General features: G+C 35.3%; 4 protein-coding genes across 4 annotated transcripts; 3 read left to right on the top strand and 1 right to left on the bottom strand.

Annotated features, from left to right (window-relative positions):
* The first annotated feature begins 8,774 nt into the window (after positions 1 to 8,774).
* LOC140987370 (pentatricopeptide repeat-containing protein At2g18520, mitochondrial) lies at positions 8,775 to 10,276 on the top strand. Its single transcript, XM_073455842.1, has one exon. It carries the CDS (start codon positions 8,890 to 8,892, stop codon positions 10,123 to 10,125), a length of 1,236 nt encoding a protein of 411 aa, XP_073311943.1. The 5' UTR covers positions 8,775 to 8,889; the 3' UTR covers positions 10,126 to 10,276.
* Positions 10,277 to 10,834: 558 nt separating this feature from the next.
* On the top strand, positions 10,835 to 14,017 carry LOC140987372 (persulfide dioxygenase ETHE1 homolog, mitochondrial-like). The gene is made up of 9 exons (XM_073455843.1): positions 10,835 to 11,273; positions 11,945 to 12,073; positions 12,223 to 12,330; positions 12,531 to 12,665; positions 13,112 to 13,153; positions 13,248 to 13,307; positions 13,394 to 13,447; positions 13,605 to 13,629; positions 13,725 to 14,017. Exons 1-9 carry the CDS (start codon positions 11,037 to 11,039, stop codon positions 13,826 to 13,828), a joined length of 894 nt encoding a protein of 297 aa, XP_073311944.1. The 5' UTR covers positions 10,835 to 11,036; the 3' UTR covers positions 13,829 to 14,017.
* A 639-nt stretch (positions 14,018 to 14,656) lies between these two features.
* On the top strand, positions 14,657 to 15,823 carry LOC140987373 (chlorophyll a-b binding protein 8, chloroplastic). The gene is made up of 3 exons (XM_073455844.1): positions 14,657 to 14,896; positions 14,995 to 15,056; positions 15,131 to 15,823. Exons 1-3 carry the CDS (start codon positions 14,756 to 14,758, stop codon positions 15,744 to 15,746), a joined length of 819 nt encoding a protein of 272 aa, XP_073311945.1. The 5' UTR covers positions 14,657 to 14,755; the 3' UTR covers positions 15,747 to 15,823.
* A 558-nt stretch (positions 15,824 to 16,381) lies between these two features.
* On the bottom strand, positions 16,382 to 20,902 carry LOC140988693 (subtilisin-like protease SBT5.3). The gene is made up of 11 exons (XM_073457738.1): positions 20,701 to 20,902; positions 20,474 to 20,583; positions 20,286 to 20,383; positions 20,030 to 20,194; positions 18,740 to 18,848; positions 18,105 to 18,639; positions 17,919 to 18,016; positions 17,587 to 17,832; positions 17,395 to 17,509; positions 17,109 to 17,322; positions 16,382 to 17,027 (listed from the first exon to the last, which is right to left on the bottom strand). The coding sequence occupies exons 1-11, from the start codon at positions 20,788 to 20,790 to the stop codon at positions 16,492 to 16,494; spliced, it is 2,316 nt and encodes a 771-aa protein (XP_073313839.1). The 5' UTR covers positions 20,791 to 20,902; the 3' UTR covers positions 16,382 to 16,491.
* Between the last annotated feature and the right edge of the window lie 5,351 nt (positions 20,903 to 26,253).

Raw genomic sequence — 26,253 nt, 5'->3', positions numbered from 1 at the left:
TGTCAAATTAAGCTTAGTTTACTATCTTTATTGTTTTTAGAATTTACGTCTTTTTCTGACATACAACGATGTGACAAGGCCATAAAACTCATGCATGCAATGCCAACATTGTTAACGAAAAAAGATTAAAATTGTCAAAAAAAATGAAAGATACATGGCTAAATTGAAATTTGACAACATTAAATATCAAAACCGCAAAAAAGTGAATATATAAGACTAAAAATATAGTTTTCTCTATTTTTTTAACTATGTTTCTGTTGCGTCCTTATTGAGAAATCATAATATAAATCCTTTACATTTGTTTCGGAAACTTTGGATTGTATGGTTCTATTGAAATCGCACTCAACTTTTTGTAAGTCTTGGTCCTCAATTTTCCACTTGGACTCTTCACAAAGCCTCAACAAGATAAGAGCAACTCACCTACACTACAAGAAATTTTGCATACAAGAACGCACATACGAACCGTTGTCGTATGTTTTTTAACAACGGTTTTATCGAAAACCGTTGTCTTTTGAGGGGGCAAAGCTTTGGGGGGTCAAAGACAACGGGTTTTGGGATCAATGACAACGGTTTTATAGAACCGTTGTCTTTGAGCGTTTTTTAGGGTCAACGAACCGTTGTCTATTAGCGTGTTTTTTTGGACAATTGACAACGGTTTGAAGAAACCGTTGTCGATTAGCGTGGTTTTTTGACAAACAACGGTTTTGGAAAATGTTACAATATTTAGCGACGGTTTTTCAAAAACCTTCGCTAAATTTGGCGACGGTTCTAAAATAACCGTCGTCAATTTTAGCGACTGTTTTAGTAAAACTCGTCGCATCTTTAAATTTAGCGACGGTTCAATAAAACCCGTCGCTAAAATTAGCGACATTGTTTTGAAACCGTCGCTAATATTAGCGACGGTTTAAATCCAAACCGTTGCCAAATAAAACTATGCGACGATTTATCATTTACCGTCGCCAATAGCGACGGTTTAACCAAAACTCGTCGTAAACTGTCTATAAATATCTCCATTTCCGATCCATTTTCCTCCACAACACTTCACAACACTTAAAATTTTTCTCTTTTACACCATTTTATCACTTCACACAACACTTTAAATTTTTCTCACCACTTCATAACACTTAAAATTTTTCTCTCTTACACCATTTTATCACTTCACACAACACTTAAAATTTTTTTCTCTTACATAATTTTATCACTTTCACACAACACATAAAATTTTTCTAACCACTTCATAACACTTAAAATTTTTCTCTTTTACACGATTTTACTACTTCACAACACTTCAAATTTTTTTCTTTTACACGATTTTAGTTTGGATTATTCGTTTCTTTTAGATTTATTAAATTATTAAAAGTATTTTTTTTATTTTTCGAAACAAATTAGCGACGGAAATCTTGACCACTGACCATCGCTAAAATTAACGACGGACTTGATTGCTACCTAAAATTAGCGACGGTTGACCAAACCGTCGCTAATTTGAACTAGCGACGGTTTATGTAACCGTCGCTAATTTAAAATTAACGACGGTTTTGTTCATACCCGTCGCTATTTTTATTTGCGACGGTTGTGATCTACCACAACGGATAAAAATCGTTGCCGTTGAACGGACTTTCAACAACACCCTCAGTTACAACAGTTTTAAAATGACTACGAGAACGGATAAAATCCGTTGTCGTTTGTCGTTTTTGTATTAGTGGTAAACTCACAATTAACGTAAGAAACAAACAATTCAAGGAGAACCAATTGAAAACAAATAATGATAACTTCAAAGAAGTGATAATTCACAATATACCCTTTTTTTATTTTTTCTTATTTTCAATTCTGTCCATCTTTTGTATGTGCTAATTATATCTTTCAATATTTTTTGACAGACTGATGGCTTGATTTAGGATTTTTCTCTTCTCCTGGTATATCAGACAACTTGTTTTTTTCTTTTTTTTTTCTTTTTACTTTTTTCTTGAAAATAAATCCTAAAAAAATTGGAGAAAGTGTGGGAAAAAAAAAAAATCAATTCCTCAACCAAGCTATTCTTAACCGAAGGAAATTCAGGACCAATTCTAAAACGTCACAAATCCATGTATGTACAGTCCATATATAAGCTAACAAAACCAAAAGATCAAACAGTTCAACTATTTTTAAAAGAGTAGGTCTTTTGTGAAACGGTCTCACGAATCTTTATCTGTGAGACGGGTCAACCTTACCGATATTCACAATAAAAAATAATACTCTTAGCATAAAAAATAATATTTTTTCATGGATGACCCAAATAAGATATTCGTCTCACAAAATATGACATGTGAGACCGTTTCACACAAGTTTTTGCCTTTTTAAAATTTGGATATCTTGTTGGATAGTTTATATTGTATATTCAAATTGAGCATTTGACATCATCATATGCGTCATTGAGTCGCTAGTATTTTCAATAAGTTTTTAAAGTTATTAAACATGTCACAAAATTCAATCCCTTTTTTTTAAAAAAAGTCAAAGCTTGTGTTAGAATAATATATGTAAATATTAAATGGCATGAAATAAACTCATTACTCAAAAGTCAAATAAAGCATATCGTTGATTCAGCTATCATATGAATTGACTGAATAATTCACTTTTTTTATAATTAAATTATTATGGTCAGCAGTCAATTAATTAACGTGATAATAAAAAACACTATATTCCCTATAAAAGCTGCGGTACTTGAAGTAAAATGCTTTGAACTGATCTCCACACCTTGTACCCAAACAGAACATTGACACTATGTTTAGCTGCCTATGCCCACGACCGGGAAGATCCCGTCCACCAGCGCCGCCGAATGTCTTTAAAGAAAATAGGGGAAAGCCCGCTTACAATTGGCCCCAGCCGCCTCGAAGATCTCGTCCACCAACGCCGCCGAATGTCTTTAAAGAAAATAGGGGAAAGCCCGCCTACAATTGGCCTCAACCGCCTTCGATATATGCTTATAACAACAAAAAGAGAACTGAAAAGTCCGACAAAAATGACAAAAAGGATAAAAGTTATGCCGATAGGGTGGAAACAAGCGTTTTTGTTGCCAGCAATTCACAAGGTTGTTTTTGTGGTGGCAGTGGCAGTAGCGACGGCTGCGGTTGCGGTTGCGGTGGCGGTGGTTGCGGTGGTTGTGGAGGTTAATAGATATTTGACCTACAACAATGTATTACTAAGTAAAACAGTTTTTGGATTTGTAACTTGTTTGATTTTGGATTTTTTTTATTAAATTTTTTAATATTGGTTTTGATAAAATAAATTTTAATTTTTATTTATTTTGATCTAATAGTTGACGTAAGACTGAAAACTATTGACGTGACATCCAAAAATATTGATATGACATCTAAAAAACTGACGTAACATCGCTAAATGCTAACTTATCATATATAATATAAGTAATCAGATCAAAATAATCGAAAATTAAATTTATTAATCAAAACAAAACTTTGATAATCTAATTGACTACAATCTAAAATTCCGCAAATTAATTAACCAAAAAAATTATTTTTCTTTTTAGCAAATATCTACTTAATATCGTTTTCGGTTTGACTTCCGAGTAGAGATATTTATATTTAAATTACTTGTACTACTCGTATAAGTGAGATTTGAACTCAATATTTCATATATTTTTGAGACGTCACTTTTATCACTAGATAAGTGATCTTTTTTCTTATAAATTTCAAATTTCACTATAACATGAAATCGAAATTTGTCTATAAATTGGTTAGCTTTGATTCTTCTTGATTAATTATTATGTAATCATGAAATTAATCTTTGATACCCAATTTCCTTTACGTGAATATTGATTGAGTAATTCTTTAAACTTTTCAAAATTTATTTAATGGGGTCTTTGAAAAAAGAATGTACAAATTTTGACTTCTGACTATTATTCCTCTTTAATTATTATAATTGAATGTATTTATAATTCACCTTTTTTTTTAATTAAATAATAATGGTCAGCAGTCAATGAATTAACGTGGATAATCAAGATCTCGTCATTAAATCACGAAAATTAAACCATCTTTAAGAATGGGGAAAAAAGAAGAAATTATATAAAAACAGGGGATATTTTGGGATTTCAGAAGTTACGAAGAAGAATAGTGTAAGATAATTGATAACATTCTTTTTTAAATACAGATATTTTTAAAAAAATTATTGAGAGATTTTACAAAAACATTTTGATACACCTAATGGACTGGAGACATCGATGTGTATGTCCAGCATAGTTGCCAAATTATAAATTAGGAAAACTTCAGTTCGATACTATATATTTGTTTATTCGTGATTTTAGTTATTTTTATATTTTGATTTCAATTTTTGTCAATTTAATTATTTTTAATCGAAAATATTAATGTAGAAATGTACATTTCAACGTCACATTAAAAACAAATTTAAAATTGCAAAAAAAAAAAAAAAAAAAAAAAAAAAAAAAAAAAAAAAAAAAAAAAAAAAACAATGACAGCGGACCGAGAGTTAAATTTGACAACAGACGGTTCCAAAACTCGGCAGCTGTCTCCTGCAAATGGAAGATGTGAAGAGAAGGATGGCGATTTGACCGAACCTGGTGCAGCTGTATTAGAAATTTTTGCCGACATTGAAGGTAGAGGTGATGGTGTCACTGTCGGTTGTTGTGGCGGCGGTGGCGGCGGGAGACAACGGTGGTTTAGTTCCTTTTTTCCTTATCGGAGAATGAAAATTGGCCATGTTTGACAAGATTCTGTTCAACTCGAGGGCCATTATTTCAAAAATATTTTTTCTTACGATTAAGCATGAACGCGTAATAATAATCGGATTCGTGAGGTCTCGATCGTTAACCTGGGGCAACAAGGTGTCTTTGCAATGTTTCACGGCATTCGACTTTGATTTGGAAAAAAATAACAATGATGGAGTTGCAAGAGGTGAAATAGACCAATAACAAATATAATTAATCACATTAAGAGTTTTATTGTTAAATCATTAATAAATAGTTTTAAGATCACTTTCACGTTCTATATCTCCCGCATATGGAAAATAATTTGCACACCAAAACTAGGAAACAGCGTGCTATGATACTAAATATAAAAATATATATATATTATGATACTAAATATAAAAAAAATATAGACACACACACACACACACACACACATACATACTTGCTTGTGCAGAGAAGTAGATATTAAACTTGTGACAATTAAACTCAAACATTAACCTTTCGTCCGTTCTACTTGTATTTAAGTAATGTTATGTTTAAAAATAAAGCAAAAACAAAAAGAACAAATACTCTTTTTTTATTAACTCTAAAAATGGATGCGAGCACAACTGTCCAAGGAAGAGTTTTGAGGAATTCGCACTCTTTGCCTGGGCTATCTAAAAAGAAAAACATAAATTTCTACATGATAATAACAGAAGTGCGATGGCGGAGAGTGTAGCTGGGAGCTCATCGCTACTCTCGGACTTTCATGCAGCGAGATTGGTATAGAAGCATGTCAACAAGCGCAGGGCCGAGAAAAGTTGGAAACCCTCAGACAAAAGCGCTTTCAATCTAAATGTAGATGCATGTGTCAATAAGAGATTTGAGTGACTCACTACTGTGAGACAAGCAAGGTAGACTTCTACATGCATTTGGGAAGCAAATCAGTCAACCATATTGGTGTGGTCCATGAAGTGTTATTAGCCATTATGAAAGGAGTCAATCTGCTGTATGAGAAGAATTTTGTGGATGTTCAAGTAACATCATATTTTTGAGTGACAGTGCAAACAGTCACCACCTAAAAGGAAAACCTTGGTTACGTCGGGAAGTGCACACTAGACATTAGTAAAAATATTACATAATTATGAGTAGCTAAATGATCAAAAATCCACTTGCAGTCATCGGACCCATAAAGATTGATTCTGATACACGATCTTGTTCGGGTGCCGTCTTCTCAGTGTCTGCCCCATGACAAAAATGTAGTTGCTTTTGGATCAACTTTAGTTTCGACACGACTTGCTAGTCTTAAAAATTTTGGAAAAAAAAAGAAGAAGAAGATGTTTGATATTATTTTTAAGTAATTTATTTATTTATTTATTTTACAATTACTTAGACGTCGATGATTGCCTTTTATTTTAGATGAATTTTAACTACGGACTTTGTTCGACGGAGCTAGGATTTCTTTATCAGGTAATATTTTACTATTATTTTTCATACAACATAAAAAAAAGTATAGGTAACATTGTACCATTTTTAGGAACAGTTTCAATTTTCTCGTAAGTAATCTTTGATAATTTATCAATCATATATCATATTTACATTATCATATTATTTATTAATCTACTAATCATTTATCTTAAATCAATTAAATCATTTAATTTATATTATAATATTAGCCTTAATAAATAACATTATTAATATCTTATTAATTATTAAAAGAACAAAATGATAATTTATCATTTTATCTCAAATTTAATCAATTAAATCAAACAAACTATTGTTTATCAATTAAATCAAATATTGTATTAATAATTATCATATTAGATTATTTATCTACATATAGTATCATATCTTTTAACTTCAAACGGTTCCTTAAAAGTTAAAATGTTCGATTGGTCAAGCAAAATTGTTTATCCGATCCATATCATATATATTCGATTTTCCGTATTTTTTAGTGCAACAAGGAAATTGGGTTTGATATATAATCTCCTCGTCTCAATGTATAGGTTTGCTTTTCTTTTTCGGCTGTCTCAAATACACATATGTTAATTAAAGTATTGGGAAATATGCAACTATTTTTTGAATGAAATGTGTGAACAAGTATAGAAACACACACTCACGCATATATTTGGGGCGGAGGAGAAACATTTTATTTGAAACAATTCCGACAACTAATTTTACGAAATCAAAATCTATCCTTTTATCTTATCCTTCATATATACATGTTGGACTGCCGACACAATTTCTTGAAAACAGTATCCATAAATAAAAATGGCATTAATATTGTAGGGGGCATTGCAAGACAATACGAACACTGCTTTAGTTCAAAATTTCAGGACCAATTGAATATGTCATTCGTGACCTGTATCGAACAAAGAGATCTTGGTTGCACATGAATGGTGGGATCATCTTCACTAGCATCGCACATGGCCATTGCTTCAACTCTAAAATTCTAAATATCAATTACAAAAAAGTTTATTAAAGTCGAAGTCCTATATAAATAGGACACTCTCCTTCGAAAGATGCATGTGTACATATCCTGTGAAATTTCTCTTGTTCTCCCTGTTAATTTCAATCCTTGAGTGGTAGTCAGACCATCCATTGAATCTATAGATATAATTGGCATGGCCACAGTATCTGAAATCTGTGGTTCGAGAACTACGATTACAAGTCAGGTTCATGATTTGAACATCAACATACTCGACGATTCTTCTTCATTGCTGATGACTTCACTGGAAGAGTCTGCGCAAGTGGAAGACGGAGACGACGAAAGGTTGAGAATCGTGATTCAGTCTCTTGAAGCTGAGATTATAACTGATCAAGAATCGTGTTTGGAGACCGATGTTAATTCTGATGATCGCATGGAGGATGATATACAGCAAATGGATGTATATAGCTTATGTTCTACATCACCCGATCATCTTGATTTTGAATGGATTGATGAGGAGATGGATTATTATTATTACTATTATTGTCCTAATGATTACATGGCTGGTTCTTTTATGGGTTGTTTTGGAGACAACACGGAAAATATGAATGATTTTGTGGGATTGAGGGATTATTCGCTTATTTCATATGGGATTGGCGTTGTGGAAGAGGATGCTTATGGTGGTTTATGGCAGTAGATTTACCCTTTACGCGTTTACAATTTAACAATCTAGCTGATGCGATCCTGGATGAAATGGATGAGCCGGTCGAGTGCTCCATCGGATCTGTTATCAAAATAATGAAGGGAATAAGAGCAATGAGATATATCTCTGTAATATGGCTTCAGCTGTAACCTGTACACAATGAAATGAACTCGTGAATGGGCGTCGGAGGGGTGTCCGGCGTGGCCACTCCGATGCTTAAGTCAGCAAGTGTAAAAGAGGAAGCTCTTTAAAGAAAATATTGCTGCTGGTATGAATAGGTGTGTGCACCTGTATTTAATGTAGAATGAACATGATATTTATAGTAAGAGATGTGATGATAACCTCGTTCTGCGTGCTACCTACTAATTATAGTAGGGCGGCTATACTCTGACATGTCAAATCTCATACTGGTCACATCCAGACCATCTGATTTTGTCAACCCATCGACCTGGTGTCAGAGATGGGACAGTCGCCTACATCCTATTCTGTTAGTGTACTCGAGTGCGGTGCTCATATCGAGGTGGCCCGGTTAGAATGCCTACTGGGGGCTTATATAAGAGCACAGGCGTCTGGTTGTCCGGGGAGTAGAGCCCGGGCTTGCACCTGCCCGGCTTCAGAAGAATCTACCCTACAGATTGACCCTGATTTGGGAATCCATCTGATATCCCGGATCATCCATGATCCGGGCTCTTACAGGGGTATCACTAGCTAAAAATCGATTAAATGTGTTTTTTTACCTTCTTTACTGCAAAAGATTGGAAAATATTTATGAATGGGCATCTTTCTTTCTTAATTACAATCCCGCCCATCATTTATTTGATTAAAAACGTCGGACCCATTGCTTTAAAACAATAATTTTCAGAATATAAACTCGGAGAAATTAACTCAAGTCCCGATTTTAACAGTCCATAAAAAAAAAACCATTTTTTTTCTATTGGCCGAGCCTTTTTTTTTAATAGATGTTTAAAGAAATCCCGACTCATCAACCTGGTAAAAAGTATTTGTGAGTTTGCTGGTGTAATTAAGACAGTTTGCTTGGTAAGTTTATCGGGTATTTTGTGAACCATTTCAAAATATTCTATAATGATAGGTAGAATAGGGTGCCGCCCCAAATCAAATGCGGAGAGTATGAGTTACAGATTGAAAATCCATCAGCCCATCTCCAGATTCTCATTCCTTTCCTCAATTCGAAATCTTTCGCTCTTCTTCCGTCAGTTTAGCGATAAGTGTTGTGTTCCTCCCGATCTCCTCAACCACAAAGACTGGCTGAGCCAGCCTCAAGTCATCAGGATTTTCAACAACATCAAAGACCCCCGTCTCATCTTCCCACTCTTCATTCAACTCTCCAAACGCAAAGACTACAATCCCACCGAATCCCTCTACTCTACGGTCATCCATAAGCTCGCGGATGCCGGTGACTTTGATGGGGTCGAAGCTCTCATGCAAAGAATCAAGCTTGAGAGGAGATGTCGACTTTCTGATGTGTTGTTCCGTGACGTGATCAAGATTTACGGCCACTCTGCTGGTAGGATAAACAAAGCCATCGGAACCCTTTTCGATATGCCAAATTACAAGTGCTGGCCAAGCGTGGTCACGTTTAATTGCGTGTTGAATATGCTGGTTTCGACGAAACAGTTCGAGTTTGTTCATGAGGTTTATGCACGTGCTCCGACCTTGGGTGTGGAGGTTGATGCCTGTTGCCTGAATATCATCATAAAGGGGCTCTGCGAGTGCGGGAAGATTGAGGCTGCCCTCAATGTGCTCGATGAATTTCCAAAGCAGAAATGCATGCCTAACGTGAGAACCTTTTCGACCATAATGCATGGCTTGTGCGAGCTTGGGCGTGTGGATGAGGCATTTAGTTTGTTGGATAGGATGGAATCGGAGGGGGTGGAGGTGGACGCAATTGTGTTTAACATATTGATCCTAGGATTAAGAAAACAAAAGAGATTTCAAGAAGGGATGAAACTTTTTGACAGGGTTACGGTCAAGGGATGCGAGCCGAATTCTGGAACTTATCAAGAGGTGTTGTACTGTTTTCTTGATGCAAAGTGCTTTGTTGAAGCCAAGAATTTTATGCAAAAGATGATTGAGAAGGGAATAAATCCGAGTTTTGAATCTTACAAGATGGTGATAAAGGGATTTTGTCGTCAGAATATGGCGGAAGATGTGGAATGGTCATTGAAGCAAATGGTAGGGCATGGATTTGTGCCAAAAATGGGAATGTGGAAACAAATTGTTAGGTGTGTGATATCTAATGGGGTTGGCATCTATACTGAACGGGAATGCGTCTCTTTTGATGAGATAATTGGGTCTTGATTTTACAAGATTCTCTTGATACCACTCCTCTTTGACTTCAGGGAGTAATCAGTTAATGGGATATTATCGGTGCAACTTCTCAAAGTCGACTGAAGCTTCCGCTTGAAGATTCTTATGAGTTATCCCACGAGTTTCCATAAGTTTGGATGAAGGTATTCTTCATGCTCCAGTTGATGAGTTGGCTTGCAACAAAAAACAATGTGACATTTTTTCTCATTCTTTACAACCAAAAAACTACATTCAGGAGAACAGTGGTGTAGAAAGTTATGCCATCAATATGATGTTACAGCAATTTTTTTGGCAAAAAATACGCTGTTTGTTTTAAGCTTTCAAGTTTCAGATATGCATTGTTTATAGGAAAATATAATTTCTCTCAATGTACACAATTCTGTATGTTTGTGTTTATGAGTTCGGAACCAGGTCAGATTAGGTAGCGTTTACTTCTATGATTGATATTGTATTAATAAATAATGTTGTGATTAGTAAAATATATGAAAAGATGCATAACCAAACACTTGATTAAAAATATTAATAATGTTATGAAGGATTATCAAGCCAATTAAACAAAGCGTCACCCGTTAAATCAAGAATATTATGTAAAAGACAGTCGCTTTTTAATAGAAATATTTTCCCACCAAATTCTCAACATCCAAACAAAACGCAATGGAGGCGCGCAATACTAGGTGCGATTGCTAACGTTGCCACGGTGTCTCCTAATAACGTCAACTACCAATCACATCATCCCGGTTCATCGCACATCAATTCCCTCTCTCGGTCACGCCAAAACATCCTTAAACCGCGACAAATTAATGCACGTCACCGACTAAAATAATTCGGGCAACCATCTCTTTACATTGATATGGTCGTCGATTTGTGTTATTAAATCGAAATCCCACCTTTCACAACAAGAAATGCTTCTGAATCTCCGGGTTTTCCAATTCTCTGCTGTGTTTTCCGCTCCGAAACCGCAAAAGAAAGCTTTTTTCCCCAAGGTTGTAGCGTTTACCGGGAGTGTTCGATCATCTCCAATGGGGTCAGCCTCTTATGTGACGTCGTCGGCTTTGCTTTTTCGTCAGATGTTCGAGAAGGAGTCGTGCACTTACACTTACCTTCTTGCCGATGCTTCTTATCCTGATAAACCTGCCCTTGTTAGTTATCACCACATCTTAGTTTCTTCTTGTTTAAATTCGCGGTTTATGTTTACATTCTTTATTCTATTGGCCATCTTCTATCTTAGTAATGGTCAAGTGGGTTCTGGGTGGTTTTTTAATGTCTGTTTAGTGAATTTTGAATTTTGATGTCGTTTGATGTAATAGCTTATTGTTGGGGTATTTTTGATACATTTAGACATGTTCGATCCTTTTATTCAGTGGAATGCGAGCGTTGGATGAAAGTTGTTTGCTTTTTCCAATCAAGATTGCTTAATCAGCTTCTTATCTATCTAATGTTAACATGCTGACTGATGATGCCAAATTACTCGAACAAGTATCTGCATCACTCTTGAATTTATTATACTTTTCTCTCTAGAAAGCAGAAGCCCCGTTGATATTCTTAGGTCTATTTCTTTTAAATTATGAATATATATTGAAATTCCCTGCTAAAGCTATGTGTTGATTTATGTCATCAAATTGTTTTGCGGTTGTGTGTATGAGAATTAATGGGTTAGACCGTTCCTTAACTTTCGATTCATCGGGAACGATCCAATGTATTGATAATTGGAGACTTATTTTGTAGTGTGACAACAATTGTCTTTTTATTAGTTGTTTTTGCACTGCAATGAGGCCTTCAGAATGAACTGACGCAACTTGTCTGTAAACAGTTGGTTGACCCTGTGGACAAGACAGTTGATAGGGATCTTTCTGTGATGAAAGAGTTGGGTTTAAAGCTTATTTATGCAATCAATACACATGTACATGCCGATCATGTCACTGGCACCGGCTTGCTTAAGGTTACTTTTTCTTTTCTTTTTTCACTTTCGAATTCTTGTTGGCGGCGGACCTGGTTTTTGAATTTTGAGTATATTTTGCATTTTCTTTATGATGATTCAATATTATTTGAGTGTATTCTAACTTGTTTATTTTTCTGTTGTGGCTATAGAGTAAGGTTCCTGGACTACAATCCATCATCTCTAAAGCAAGCAACGCAAAAGCTGACCTATTTGTTGAACCTGGTGATAGAATCTCATTTGGTGATCTCTTTCTAGAGGTACTGAAAGGAACTTGAGCTTTTCAAATTAGATTTACCAATCATACATTTGAAAAAGTTGACGTATGACTTCATCGACCTGTTAATGTAACCTATTTAATTAGGCTGTGTAATGTCCTTGTGAAATCCTGCATTTCGGTTCTGTATGATGCATTTGATTATCCTCATGTTGGCCTCATGATTTATCTTTTCTTTCACAGGTTCGTGCTACACCAGGTCATACGCAAGGTTGTGTGACTTATGTCACAGGCGAAGGACCTAATCAGCCACAACCGAGGATGGCTTTCACTGGTGATGCTTTATTGATACGTGGATGTGGTAGGACAGATTTTCAGGTATCATCTTCTTCAGGAGAGACCTTTACTCCAAATTTTGTTCATCATGTCATTTATCATAGGTGAACTCAAGTAACAAATTTTCTTTGTCTAAAACCCTTAAACATGTAGGTTCCTTTTCTAAAGATGTGGAGATAATTATTGGATAGAAACTTCATCTCCTTATAAGTTGGTAATTATGACTCACAAAGTATTTGAGGTTAACCTTGGGTGCATAAAATAGTTCTGATTCTATGCGGCAATTGTAAGTCTGCGGTCAAACTCACATCAATTAAGACATACAAAAGCCTTAAAGATTGATGGAACACGTGGAAAGTCGATCACAAGTTATCCTCAATCAGTATCTTTGTCCTTTCTCTGGAGGAAATTTTTGTCAGCCAAATTTGATTTTATATTTTATGTTGTATTTAAGCTCTGGTATTGAACTCCAATTACTTTTTCCACAGGGTGGCAGTTCCGAGCAGCTTTATAAGTCGGTTCATTCCCAGGTAAGAATAAATAAATCATAAGATGAACAGCATTTTATGAATTTAAACACTCCAAAGTTCCCACATGCATTCTGAAGTTTTAATTCGAAAACAGATCTTTGCATTGCCTAAAGACACATTGGTATACCCTGCTCATGACTACAAGGGGTTCTCTGTAAGTGACCATGAAAGACCTAATCGCTCCTCTGTCTTGGGCACACAAATAACTGAAGTTGCTTATGCATACTCAATGATTTTTAGGTGAGTACTGTGGGAGAAGAGATGGTGCACAACCCCCGCCTAACGAAAGATCAGGTAACTCTAATCTATTTTCCTTTTTTTGCGATGCCAACTTGTTGACGTGTCAAAGATTTCTCACACATAAAAAACGTTATCAGGTGACAACTTGTGAAATTCCCATTTAAATTTATTTCACCAATAAATTGTGATACTGATATATGTTCTTTTGCAGGAAGCATTCATAAATATAATGACGAGTAAGTATCAGTGGTACAAATGCTCAAAACTGAAGTTCAAGTCGATTCGTTGTAACACTTTGTTGCTGATATATAATTCACTCTGTTTTACACAGATTTAAACTTGTCGTATCCAAAGATGATAGACATAGCAGTCCCTGCTAACATGGTTTGTGGGTTGCAAGACGTCGAATCCAAATGCTCCCAATCTATCTCTTAGGTGTGGAGAACATGTAGAATCAGAGAACAAGAGAACCTCATAATGCAGGACCAATATGTCGAATAAATTGGTGGGTTGTTCTGAAATGTTGTACTTGTAGGATCTCAATTAAATGGATTTCGAAACGAAATTATGAAGTGAATTGAATTTGAAGCCTTATCCTCTATTAATTTTATTTCAAGTTTAGCTTCTCTGCTTTCAAAATGCGAATCGCTTCATGTCATCAAGTTCCAGATGCTCGTCTACTTTTGTTGGGGATGATATCATAGGATTTTATATTAGTTCACTCTAATGTCTGAAATTAAAATTAAAAATTATCTAAAAAATTAGAATATGTTGGATGAAGTAAAATTAATAAGATGCTAATAACCTATCATTATAGCTTTTTAATACGATACACTCTCTCTTTCAATTATATATGTACGTTTCTTTTTCACAAAGGTTAATAGAAGTAGCAATTACACAAATAACTTTTCAATTTTATCATTGTTTAATGATTAATTATATAAATGATTTGTTATTTTTTCGTTAGTTAGTTAATTACAAGGCCCAAATTAAATAAAAATATAATAGAAAAAGAATAGAAGGAATGTGGATAGATATAAATACAAAACGAAAAAATAAAAATAATCCCAAACCGGGTGGGCTATGGAGGCTTATTTCAAAAGAACCGATGATTATCTGCAATCCAAGCGGGCATGCCAGCTGTACCATTTCCATTGGACAACAGATACTAACTCTATCCACCGATTTCGTAACTCGTGTGTGCACCACAATTTCAAGATCTTTATATGTCCCACATAGATCCAGTTGGCTTGCTTGGATTGGTCCTCATTCCGTATTGTAATCGTTATTTGGTGCTACCAAATTCTTCTTCTGTGAGAATAGCCAACTAAAAATCCTGTGTCCAAGTAAGAAAAACAAAGAATGGCAACACAGGCGTTGGTCTCTTCATCATCAATCTGCGCCACCGCAGACGCCGCCAGGCAGATTTTTGGAGGAAGGTCAATCCAATTTTCAAGAAAAATCTCATTTGTTGTCAGGGCCGAGGCTGCTCCTCCTGTCAAGGTATTTACAATACATCCACACACATAAACTCGCAAAAAATTCTTGAGTTTGTTGTGGAAAAGTTACTAATAGCTTTTGATTATGCGTTTTTTTTTCAGCAAGGAGCAGACAGGCAACTCTGGTTTGCATCGAAGCAGAGTCTGTCCTACTTGGATGGAAGGTAAATTGTCTGTCAGTCTATTGATTTCTTTAGACCGGAAGTTGAAACTAATGGAAAAATTGGAACTGTCCCAGTCTCCCCGGTGACTACGGATTCGACCCATTGGGGCTGTCAGACCCAGAAGGCACTGGAGGGTTCATCGAGCCCAGATGGCTAGCCTACGGAGAAATCATCAATGGCCGTTTCGCAATGCTAGGGGCAGTGGGTGCCATAGCACCAGAAATCCTAGGGAAAGCCGGCCTGATTCCACCAGAAACAGCTCTCCCCTGGTTCAGAACAGGAGTCATCCCCCCGGCCGGAACTTACAACTACTGGGCTGATAACTACACACTATTCGTTTTCGAAATGGCGCTGATGGGATTTGCTGAGCATCGAAGATTCCAGGACTGGTACAATCCAGGTTCCATGGGTAAGCAATACTTTTTGGGCCTGGAAAAGGGATTGTGCGGGTCGGGTGAACCAGCCTACCCTGGCGGCCCGTTTTTCAACCCGCTTGGATTCGGGAAGGATCAGAAATCTTTAAAGGATCTGAAGTTGAAGGAAGTGAAGAATGGAAGACTGGCCATGTTGGCTATCTTGGGTTACTTTGTCCAGGCTCTGGTGACGGGTGACGGCCCGTATGAGAACTTGCTGGCTCACTTGTCAGATCCTGTGCACAACAACGTGCTAACCAGTCTTAAATTTCACTAAAATTTATGTCAATGTTAATGTGCTGTATTGCGTCTGATCATGTGCGGAGTACTATTTGACAGAAGATGATTTTCGTTTATGCTTAGTTCTATCTTGTTGCTATACCAACCTTCAAATTGGTGGACGAGCCATTTAGAACAAGAGGATACTTTTATTCTTTATATATATATCAGATCATCATCGATGAACTAAAATAATTTTTTTTATATATTAAATGTTCTTTTTAAGTGTTGGCCAAGAATTTTTATTAGTTTAATTAATATACTGTGATTTTTATTTTTCTTAGAAATAAATTGTTTATACTATTATCACTCATTGCATATTTCGGTCCTAGCTCCTCCATTACCGTGGGAGGCCACAGACACAAACTTCTACGTGGGCTATGGCAATTAATTGAAACTGATAAATATCAAAAGTAACGCTGAGCATTAGAACAAAAGAAGCATGAAAGAAATCACATGAATTTCTCATTTTGGGTATTAAATTTGCATCAAAATAATAATTCATTTGTAATTTTCGAACAAATTTGCGTACTTCCATAAAAGTTTGGATCACTCTTTCTTCTTTAGAAATAGGAGATAGTTCAGTAACATAATCAGTCTCTTCACTTGCGTAACATTGAAAAAATGGGCTACTGAACAAGAAACGGAGATTCATTCAAGTACTGAACAACCATTAAAGAACAATTGCCTTAATTTCCCCAAAAAATAAAATTCCAGATAGAGATTAAATGTATTGATAAATCCTATAGTTTATTGACTACAATTGGACTCCTTACATAATGGTTACCATCTGACCATATCAGCTTCCCGAATACATAATTCCCAGCAACACCGGCTTCTTTCACCTCCAAAACAACCTGGAAATCTTTCTCCTCACCGATTGTCTCGAACTTCAGAATATCCGGTTTAACTTGAACCGATATTCCAGGGGGGCTGCGGATACGAGCTTTGTAAGTTGCTGGTGAACCTACATTCTTGACTCTTCTAGTTACTGTCACTGAACCATTGAGCTTAGGTACTGTGATTGAAGGGTAGTTCAAGTTGATGATACTGGTAGGATTCGAGCACGTATGTGGTTTGTCAGAAAACAACCGGACTTGAGTTTTATTGTAGCCGAGGGCACACATGAAGTTCAAGTAGTCGTGGAGTCCAAGATCATACACTAGTCCAGGATCCATTGCTCGGTTCGGGTTAATATGACCTCCTCCGTAGCTGAATGGTGTAGCCTTGAAATGGGATGCATTTGTTAGCGGCTTCATTGTGTTGTCAGCCGTTTTGGCTGCAGGGGAAACGGGCAAAGAAAAATAATGAGATCAATTTTGATAAAACCAATTCTGTTCATGCATTTTTTTGTAGTTACCGGTGGTCATTATGGCGGATTTTATAGCTGCAGGGCTCCAATTTGGATGGAGGGTTTTCAAGAGGCCGACAATCCCTGAAACATGAGGGCACGACATTGAAGTTCCCGACACTGAATTGAACTTCACACGTCGTTTATCAAAATCTTGATTTGTTGGTCCCTGAGCTTCCGTGTAGGCGGCTATGACACTCACTCCTGGAGCAGTGATATCAGGCTGAAACAACAGAAAAATGTATCACACCCTTTTCTATGGAAGGGGGAAGTTATTAAGTTTGATGTCAAAAACCTTCAGAACTTCCGGTGTGATGGTGTTAGGGCCCTTGGACGAAAAGGCAGCCATGAATGGAGCTGGTTTTGTACCTAATTGTGTCCTGGGTATCGTGATAGAAGCTACGCCAGACCTGCGGTAAGAATTGCTAAATGTTCATTTTATACATACAAAAAAGGCGATCCCGGCTCTTGGATAAACCGTGCTAACCTCGTGGAATTAACGTAAGAAAAAACAGCAAGCCCATCTACATAATTGATATGTGAAGCGGGTAGGACATGAGGATCAGCAATAATTTCATAACCAGAAGCCTGGTTGTTGGCTAAAACCATTCCCACTGCTCCAGCTAAGGCCGCTTGCTGTCCTTTGTCCACCCTCGCATTATCTCCTCGTAGACAGACCAAGATTTTCCCCTTCACCTTTTCAGGGTCCAGAGTTTCAGCTTTACAAAGAATCCTGGATCAATGTAAAATGATTTTACTATCAATTATCATTATAAACACTCTCCAACACGAGTAAAATAGGCATTTTTGTGCTCTTACGCCTGTTCAGCGGACACATTAGCAGCATTAGCAAATGCAGCAGAAATTATCGGGAAGAACTTATTCTTGGGCAGTGATTTAGTTGAAAGGCTCTCTCCCTGAAAACCAGAAATAATCTGACGTACTTTCACACTTAAACCAATCAAAAAATCTATCTTGAACTAGCATCTCAGAAGAAACACTTACTCTGAAGCCCATACGGTTTCCAAGGAAAACATAACTAGGAAACTGGCGGTCCATGGTGCTTGCACCTACTGTAATCTGCCACGGCGCGACATTCGAAACCGTACCAGCACCAGGCCCTGAGTTACCAGCCGAACAAATAACAGTAATGCCATGTTTGACAGCATGAAACGACCCAATAGCAACACTGTCATTATAAAATGGTGCAGGATCTCCTCCCAGAGATACTGATAGCACATCTACTCTATCATAGATGGCTTTATCAAAGGCAGCCAATATATCTGCATCGAAGCATTCATTCCCTGCAACAGGTGGCCAGCACACCTTGTAAGCTGCCACTCTGGCTTTCGGTGATCCACCCTTTGCTGTTCCGTTTCCATACCCAAAAACATTTGCTCCAGCCACAAAATTACCACCAGCAGTTGATAATGTGTGTGATCCGTGACCTTCAGTGTCTCGAGGTGTCTTGAACGTCGAATTTAGGGGCCCTACGGCTGCACCATATCCTTTATTGAAGTATCTGGCTCCAATGAGCTTCCTTCACGCAGACGAATAATACTTTCAAGTATTCTTTCTCTCATTTCAATGTTCTTTTCATTGTAGCAGATTTACAAGATAAGCGCAAATAACAATAATACCTGTTGCAGCGAAAGCTGGGATCCAAGCCACGTTGGCAAGTTCCTTTCCACTTTGATGGAACAGGTCCTAATCCATCATCACTAAAGCTCTTTGATTCTGGCCATGCACCTGGTTTGATTGAGTAAAGACATAAAGTTAATTTTGATGGTTCATATCAACATTTGTTATAAACAAAAAACCATTTCCCAATCCTTTTGTTCATGTTACTATGTGCAGCTTATTTTTCTAGGTAACTGAAACACCAAAACTAGGAGAACAAGCAGAGACATTCGTCCTCAGAACAAATGTAAAATGGCAAGAATTTTAGGTGTAACTGAAGATGTAATCGTAAACTTTTAACTATTTCCTCAGTAACCTTACTTCTTTTTGTCTCACTCTTCTATAAAACGAATCGGATGTTTCTTTCTTAATAGTGGTGCTCATTAGCCGTGAAAAGTTCAATTTGAAACTTTAAAGTAAAATATTATGCATGGACTCTGTGGTGATATGCATGATTCGTACTTAATCTATTGAAATTCTGTTGGGAACTTGACCGTACAGCAAAAGATACGTCGTTCATAATGCAATAACATGATGCAGTAGGAGGGAAAAGATTCCTTAATACACTTTCTTTTCTGATAGATCAACCTTTTTAATCAAATTACGAGGTCAACATTGACTATTTTAAGCAACAAGATTTGCTTTTTGTCCCCAGTGCAAGTAGCTGGTTAGGAAATCAACGGCAAAGAGGTTAGTTGCGCATATGCACTAGAAGGAGGAGCTAGACTGTTGCTAAATCGAATCACTTTTAGTCATCCGTATGGCCCGCTTCCATGTTAAATTAGTGTGCCTAGGGACTGGACCACAACCCACATTTTCTCATTGTTATTATTATCCTGGGGTGCAATGATCCAGATGCAGGGAGTGATATCCAGATTGTCTTCCTCAGTGTTTCAGATGTGGATGGTCAACATTGACTATTTTAAGCAACAAGATTTGCTTTTTGTCCCCAGTGCAAGTAGCTGGTTAGGAAATCAACGGCAAAGAGGTTAGTTGAGCATATGCACTAGGAGGAGGAGCTAGATGCAGGGAGGTGATATCCAGACTGTCTTCCACAGTGTTTCAGATGTGGATGGCGAAAAATAATAAAATAGTCTCAGAACCAAACAAAAAACTACAGAATCGAAGATAAGGGCGAATTTTTGGATAATTATTATAATCAAGAATACTATTTCATGAACATAATAAGTTTTATAAGATTTTCATATATATCAAGAAAAATCAAAAGAAGCACAAGACAGAAATCCAACCAGTATCAAGATTTCCTATGATGGTATCTTCACCAAGTCTGGCCTTCTTCCATATCAAACTAGAGCTTATTTCACCATTTTCTTCGAGGCCCAAAAAATCCCATGATCTGGTTGTGTGCAATTTCCTTCCTTGGTTTAAGAACACCGACACAACATCTGGATGCCCTGCAAAGCAAGCAATATATATGATGCTAAATACTTTCACTTGCCGTTAGAAACTGAATAAGATAAGAGCAAATTAAACAATCACAGTTACTTGATATTTGGGTTGCTTCTTCCTCTCCGAGATATGCTGCGAATCCATTAATGTGTCTGGTGTAAGAGTAGAAAATGGCACTTTTGGCCCTCTCACAGCTGTGGTGAAACACAAGGTAGAAGATAAGATATAATATCAAGAAATTGAAGTTGATTAAATTAAATTCTCACAAGTTAACCTTAATTTACCTTCCCAAGTATGATCCAAGAAACTCATAATGAGACTGTTTTACTCTGTCATAGTCGGTGGATGTCGCTTCTGCTCCATGGGAATGAGCTCCTAAGTACACCACATATGACTATATATTGCACAGAATCAAGAGAAAACTATCAAATCGTGCTTTCACTTATGCTAGTGTATTGTTATTAGCAACTACTAATCATATATGAAAGTATTGGAGAACATAAATGCTCACCTTTTTGTGGGCAAATGTGGGTCTAAGCAATAGTGATAAAACTAGTGAGAGGAGGAGATAAAGAGTAGAAACAATATTGTGGCCTTCCATCGCTCTAAATTCCTGAAGTATAGCTGTTTTTTTTTTTTTTTATGTTCCTTGTTTTATTGAAATCTAAACTTCCACCCTCCCCTTATTGCCAACTAAAGAAATAGTATGGATTCAAATATTGATGTGCACTATTTAAAAGTTCTTTGAGGGAGAGGTTGACCGTTGACCCTTCAATGTTGAAAAGCTAGTGTGAGTGTAATGAGCTGGGCTTTTAGTGTAAAATTAATAGCATTTTAACTAGGCATGTTAATCATGCCGATTCTAGACTAAATTAAACTAGTTTCAGATTGTAAGGTGATGAAACCATACCAAACTTCTATGGTATCAGATTGGATCGATTTCGGATTTATCGAATTGGAAGTGTAACACAATCCAAAACCGAAATCGAATTAAGCTAAATTGAAGCGTAACCTAACATAGTTGTATAGAACAGGTCTTGAACCAATTTCGGTACTGGATTCAAACGGATCAAATTAAAATAGTTCTTGATTCACTTTGAAGCTATGTTGGTTCTGGATTGAACTGGATAAAATCGGACATAGTTCTTGATCGGTTTCAGATTGATTCAATATGTTAACCATGCATAATTTTAACCGTGCAAAAATCGTTCAAATTTTAAAATATACAACTCACAACATCGATTATGATTGTTTTTGGCAGACTTTTGTTAATGAAATGAAAAGTGCTAAATTCTAGTTGCTAAGTGAAGTATGGTTGTTTTCATTTCATAAATATAGCTAAATACTAATTTGAACCTGGCAAGCTTATGTATTTTGGGTTCATATCACTTCAATGCCTATGTTTATTGCTCCTTTGGACTGAAATATATTATGTTATGATAATAACAATAATATCTATTATTGTATAAAAGCCAATTATCTTCGCTGTGTGGATCAATTTTTCCTTTCATCCAGGAGAATTATATAATATTTTAATAAATTATAAAGATCCAAAAAAATAAGTAAGGACCCGAATTCAAGAGATGAGTGATGCTAATGCCTCAGCTAAATAAAATTGTGTGGCTATCGTTTTAGACTTAGTGTAGCGCTCTACCGTGTGCTTTATATTGGGGCTCGAGTGGTGGGTGGGCATGCTATATGCGCAAGAAATGGTCCGAGCTAAATTACGAAGTTTCATTGTCAATTGTACGAGGACCACTCGATATCCCTTGTTAACCCACCATATGCAACTCTTTATACCATCGACACACTGAAAACTTTTAGTGTAGCAGCTCCAAAAATTCATTGCTCGATATTCATTTTAAAACAATCATTAAGAATGCTAAATTTCGTCAACGTTTGGGCCATTGTGATTGAGCTAATATATGGTTAGAAGTGTCAAAACGGGTTAAGTCCGTCGAGTTTATGTGTTATAAATGTCTTATATCGATATATCAAACTAATATTTTTATTGATTCGGCAAAATTGAACTCGTATATACCTCTGACTAACATACATACCGTCGACAAAGAATGGTCAAAGAAAGTGTGCATTAAATGCATGTCGGGAAAATGAATTGAATTGGTTGAGGAAAAACGTGGTTGGCTGAATTATCAACGAAAGTTCGAGGAAATTTATCAGACGCGTTTTCACATTGATACCCTTCATTCTGAAATCATCCCTTATTCGAGTTTTCTCTCATTCTATAGCATTTGAGTGCTTAGTTCTATAATATTTGTGATGTGTTTGTTCTCCTGTATTAAGAGAGTGTGTTCTCTTTGAAAACACAGTGACTGAGTTGTACACCAGAAAATATTATAGTGGAAATCTTTTCATCTTATCAGTGATTTTTACCCTAATAATTTTTAGGGGTTTTCCACGTAAATCTCGATGTCCAGTTTATTCTTTATTTTTATATTTATTATCTCAAATTACTGCAAGTGGGACCAACACATACTAGTTCCTCTCTCCGATAACTTCAATAAAAATTTGATTCTTTGATCATTTTCGTGTCCCCGTTGTCGCTTTGGAGATATATTATCTACAACCTAATTGTGTCTTATAAACTCCATTGATATATTTCGAGTCCCACTTGTCGCTTTGGAGATATATTATCTACAACCTATTTGTGTCTCATACAAGCAGACGTCGGCTTCTCAAGGGGTCGACAATGTTACTCACATCGATATATTAAACTAATAAAGAGTGGCTTATAAACTCCAGAAAGTTACACCACCCAAAAGACAAGCTTTTTGGGATAATACCTTTCTTAAGTTTATAAGCTAACATTGTTGCTCTCGTTGAGAGTCAGTGTATTAGAAGGGATGACGTAGAAAAGAGCTACCGCATCGATGATAAAAATCGTAGGTTGGATTAATGTGCATGATGCATGCACTGGATATTGAAAAGTGAGTGAAAATCGTCCAGAGTGAATCGCGGCGGACGTCGGCTTCTTAAAAGATCGACAATGTTACAAAAGTTCCAATTCGATAAATATTAAATTAATAAAAAAACGACTTATAAATTCAAAAATATTATACCGCCTTATTGAAAAGTCTTTTGAAATGATATTATTTTGGATTTATGATCGAACAAAGCTGGCTCCACCACATAAAATAAGTGGTTTAAGTTGTACCATCCCGACTTGTCTAATGGCGAGTTGTGATGGGTTATTAGTCATCCCGTCTCCTCCCATTTTGACATTGCGGTGAATGGTGTTGATCAAGATTTTGCGATGATTAAAATAATTGAATTTAGAAATAGCAAGGGTGTGTTGACAAATAGCATGTGGCCATTCTGGTGAGGGTCCTCCATGCTTAGAACGGATGGTTGTTCTTTTGCATACAAGAGGGACCCGTATTGCACTCAAGATTCAAAGTTTTGGAAATTAAATTTTGTTTTGGACTCGGCCATGACGACGAAGTTTACTCGAGATTCGGCATCAATCTCCACGCAGCTTTTTAAGAAATGTACCCACAAATTCGAGTCAACTTCTTGAAATCCAGTTCCCACTTTGCTCTTCCCATAAACTTTAATATTATTATTACTATTATTATTATTCACATCATGCTTAAATTCATTGAGTGACTATTTTCTCAATTTATAAGACACGAAACCCAAGATCATGATCACCGAAGAGAATCGAAATCTCAACCGCTAGAAACCTAAAACTATAATCATTTGATTATTTTAACATATCAAACTCATTTCCGGCAGGTTTTTGAATATAAATTATACATTATTAAATTATAAATATGGTCACATGGAAGATCATCGAGAGCATAAAGACGGCTAAGATCACGCAAGAATTTAAATGTAAAGGAATGATCCCAAGATCGTGTTAAATCTCAAAAGTCTTGAGTAAAACTTTGTGGATATATATGTTTCCACATATGCTTATAATCCACTCCCTGACACTGTATCTATTATATATATAGTCTTTTAATATTGAGTTCATCGAGACCTCATTTATGAAACGATATCTCATGTACGAGACTCAATGGTAATAAATACATAAAATTTAAGTACTGACTGGTCTATGATCCTAGCAGGCATTATTGAAACTCGCTCGAATTATTAAATGCTAAGATTTAATGCACGAGGACCCACTTTCACAATGTCGACATGAATTTGTGTGGAAGCATTAATTAATAATTTGCCTTTCTTTATTGCTGAGTTGAAAGAATAACTCGTTCGGTTCGGTTGATGGGCTTTAGCAAGTGTACGCACTTGCAACTAAAATCTTGTGCAGTTTATTTAACAAGAAGACGATATATGCCACCATTGCTTAACATAATTGGCTTCGTGCAAAGATGGGATTTTGAAAAAGGTCAAACCTGATAGCAACAGGAATCCATTCCTCAACTCATCATGCACCTTTATTCCTTTTTCTTAAGCCATGTCAAATGATGTACCAAAATAGTAGTTACGTTATTTTACCAAAATAACGCTGCCCCTTCCCTTACGCCATTTTAATTTTTTTTAATTTTATTTATTTGTATTTATTATAAATATTTATATTAAAAATTATAAATACTATTTAAATTATAGTATAATATTTATTTTATTATTTTAATAATTAGATATTTAATCATAAAAATTTAAAAATAATAATTGTTGATTTTTAAAATATTTACTTATTTATGTTAATTATTAATATTTAAAAAACTAATTTGATTTAATGATTTATATTTAATATAATTTAATACAAATACAAAAAAGTATTATAACAATACATTAAATAAAATATAATAATTAATATAATATAATAATTAATATATGAAAAATAAAAGGAATATTTCAAGAATATTTTTTTTGGTGTAAGATTTGAAATAAATGGGTTAGAGATGTATGTTGTATTTGGTGCAGAAACCGCACTATTTTAGTGTAAAATTTGTACCAAAAGAGATTTTGTGGTTGAAGATGACCTTACAAATATTCGGACTTTTTTCCCTTTTTTTTTAAACATTATCGGATTTTTTTCGCTAGAGGATAGTAAGGTTTTTGCTCTACATCGGATTCGAGTAATCAATCTATTAAATTAAAAGATTCTAAGAAAGTCAGATTTTGGGTTGAATCCACACAAAACAAGGTCCCTGTTTTCTATAATGTGTAGATAAAGTTAGGGGTGTATATATTCAGATTGAGTATTCTTTAAACAAAAAACTTTTTGTTTCAAATCCATTTTGGTTGTTTGGATGATTTTTCTGAATGCATTTTCCTCCTATATTAATTATTAACATTTTTATTAACAAAAATTCTAATTGATTTCGGACGCATCCATTATTTACATCAGTACAAAAAATAACCATCATAATCACCAATTTAAAAATATCTCAAATTATTTTATATATACACACTAGTATGAAAGCATACATTCACACGTGAGTTCATATTCTATATAATAAAAAACTAAATTAATAATAAAATATTTTTTATTAATGACAAAACGTGATCCAATGTTCACACGTGAGTTCATATTCTATATAATAAAAAACTAAATTAATAATAAAATATTTTTTATTAATGACAAAACGTGATCCAATCCATCAGACATTTTATTCAAAAAAAGATAAATTCAAACAAGTTATAAGAATTGGAAAAAATGATTTATCATATTAAATACTAAATTGAAATAACATAACAATACGAATAGATTTGAATTAATTAAACAATATAAGAGTGTAAATAGAATTATATGAATGAATTTTTATTAATTAATCAATATAAGAGTGTAAGAAAATATTTTGGTATATGATGTTGATATTTTTCTACTCATTACATAAATTAATTGATAATTATGTTCCTGAAATTAAAAACATTACATTTTAAATATCTAAAATAATAATTAATTATAATTCTTGGAATATCTAAGTACGTGTGACAACAATTGTTCATGATAGCTTATATTCTAAACTATAACCACATGAATATCGTAATTTCAAAATCTTTCAAAACCACATTTTGTTACTCAATGAGTTATGCAAAGAAATAATAAAACATTATAATAGTTTAAAAAAACAAT

Source organism: Primulina huaijiensis, chromosome 11 (genome assembly GCF_012295235.1).
Source record: "Primulina huaijiensis isolate GDHJ02 chromosome 11, ASM1229523v2, whole genome shotgun sequence".
NCBI lineage: Eukaryota > Viridiplantae > Streptophyta > Magnoliopsida > Lamiales > Gesneriaceae > Primulina > Primulina huaijiensis.
The sequence above is the reverse complement of the archived record's forward strand: the minus strand, read 5'-3'. Positions and strand labels throughout refer to the sequence as shown.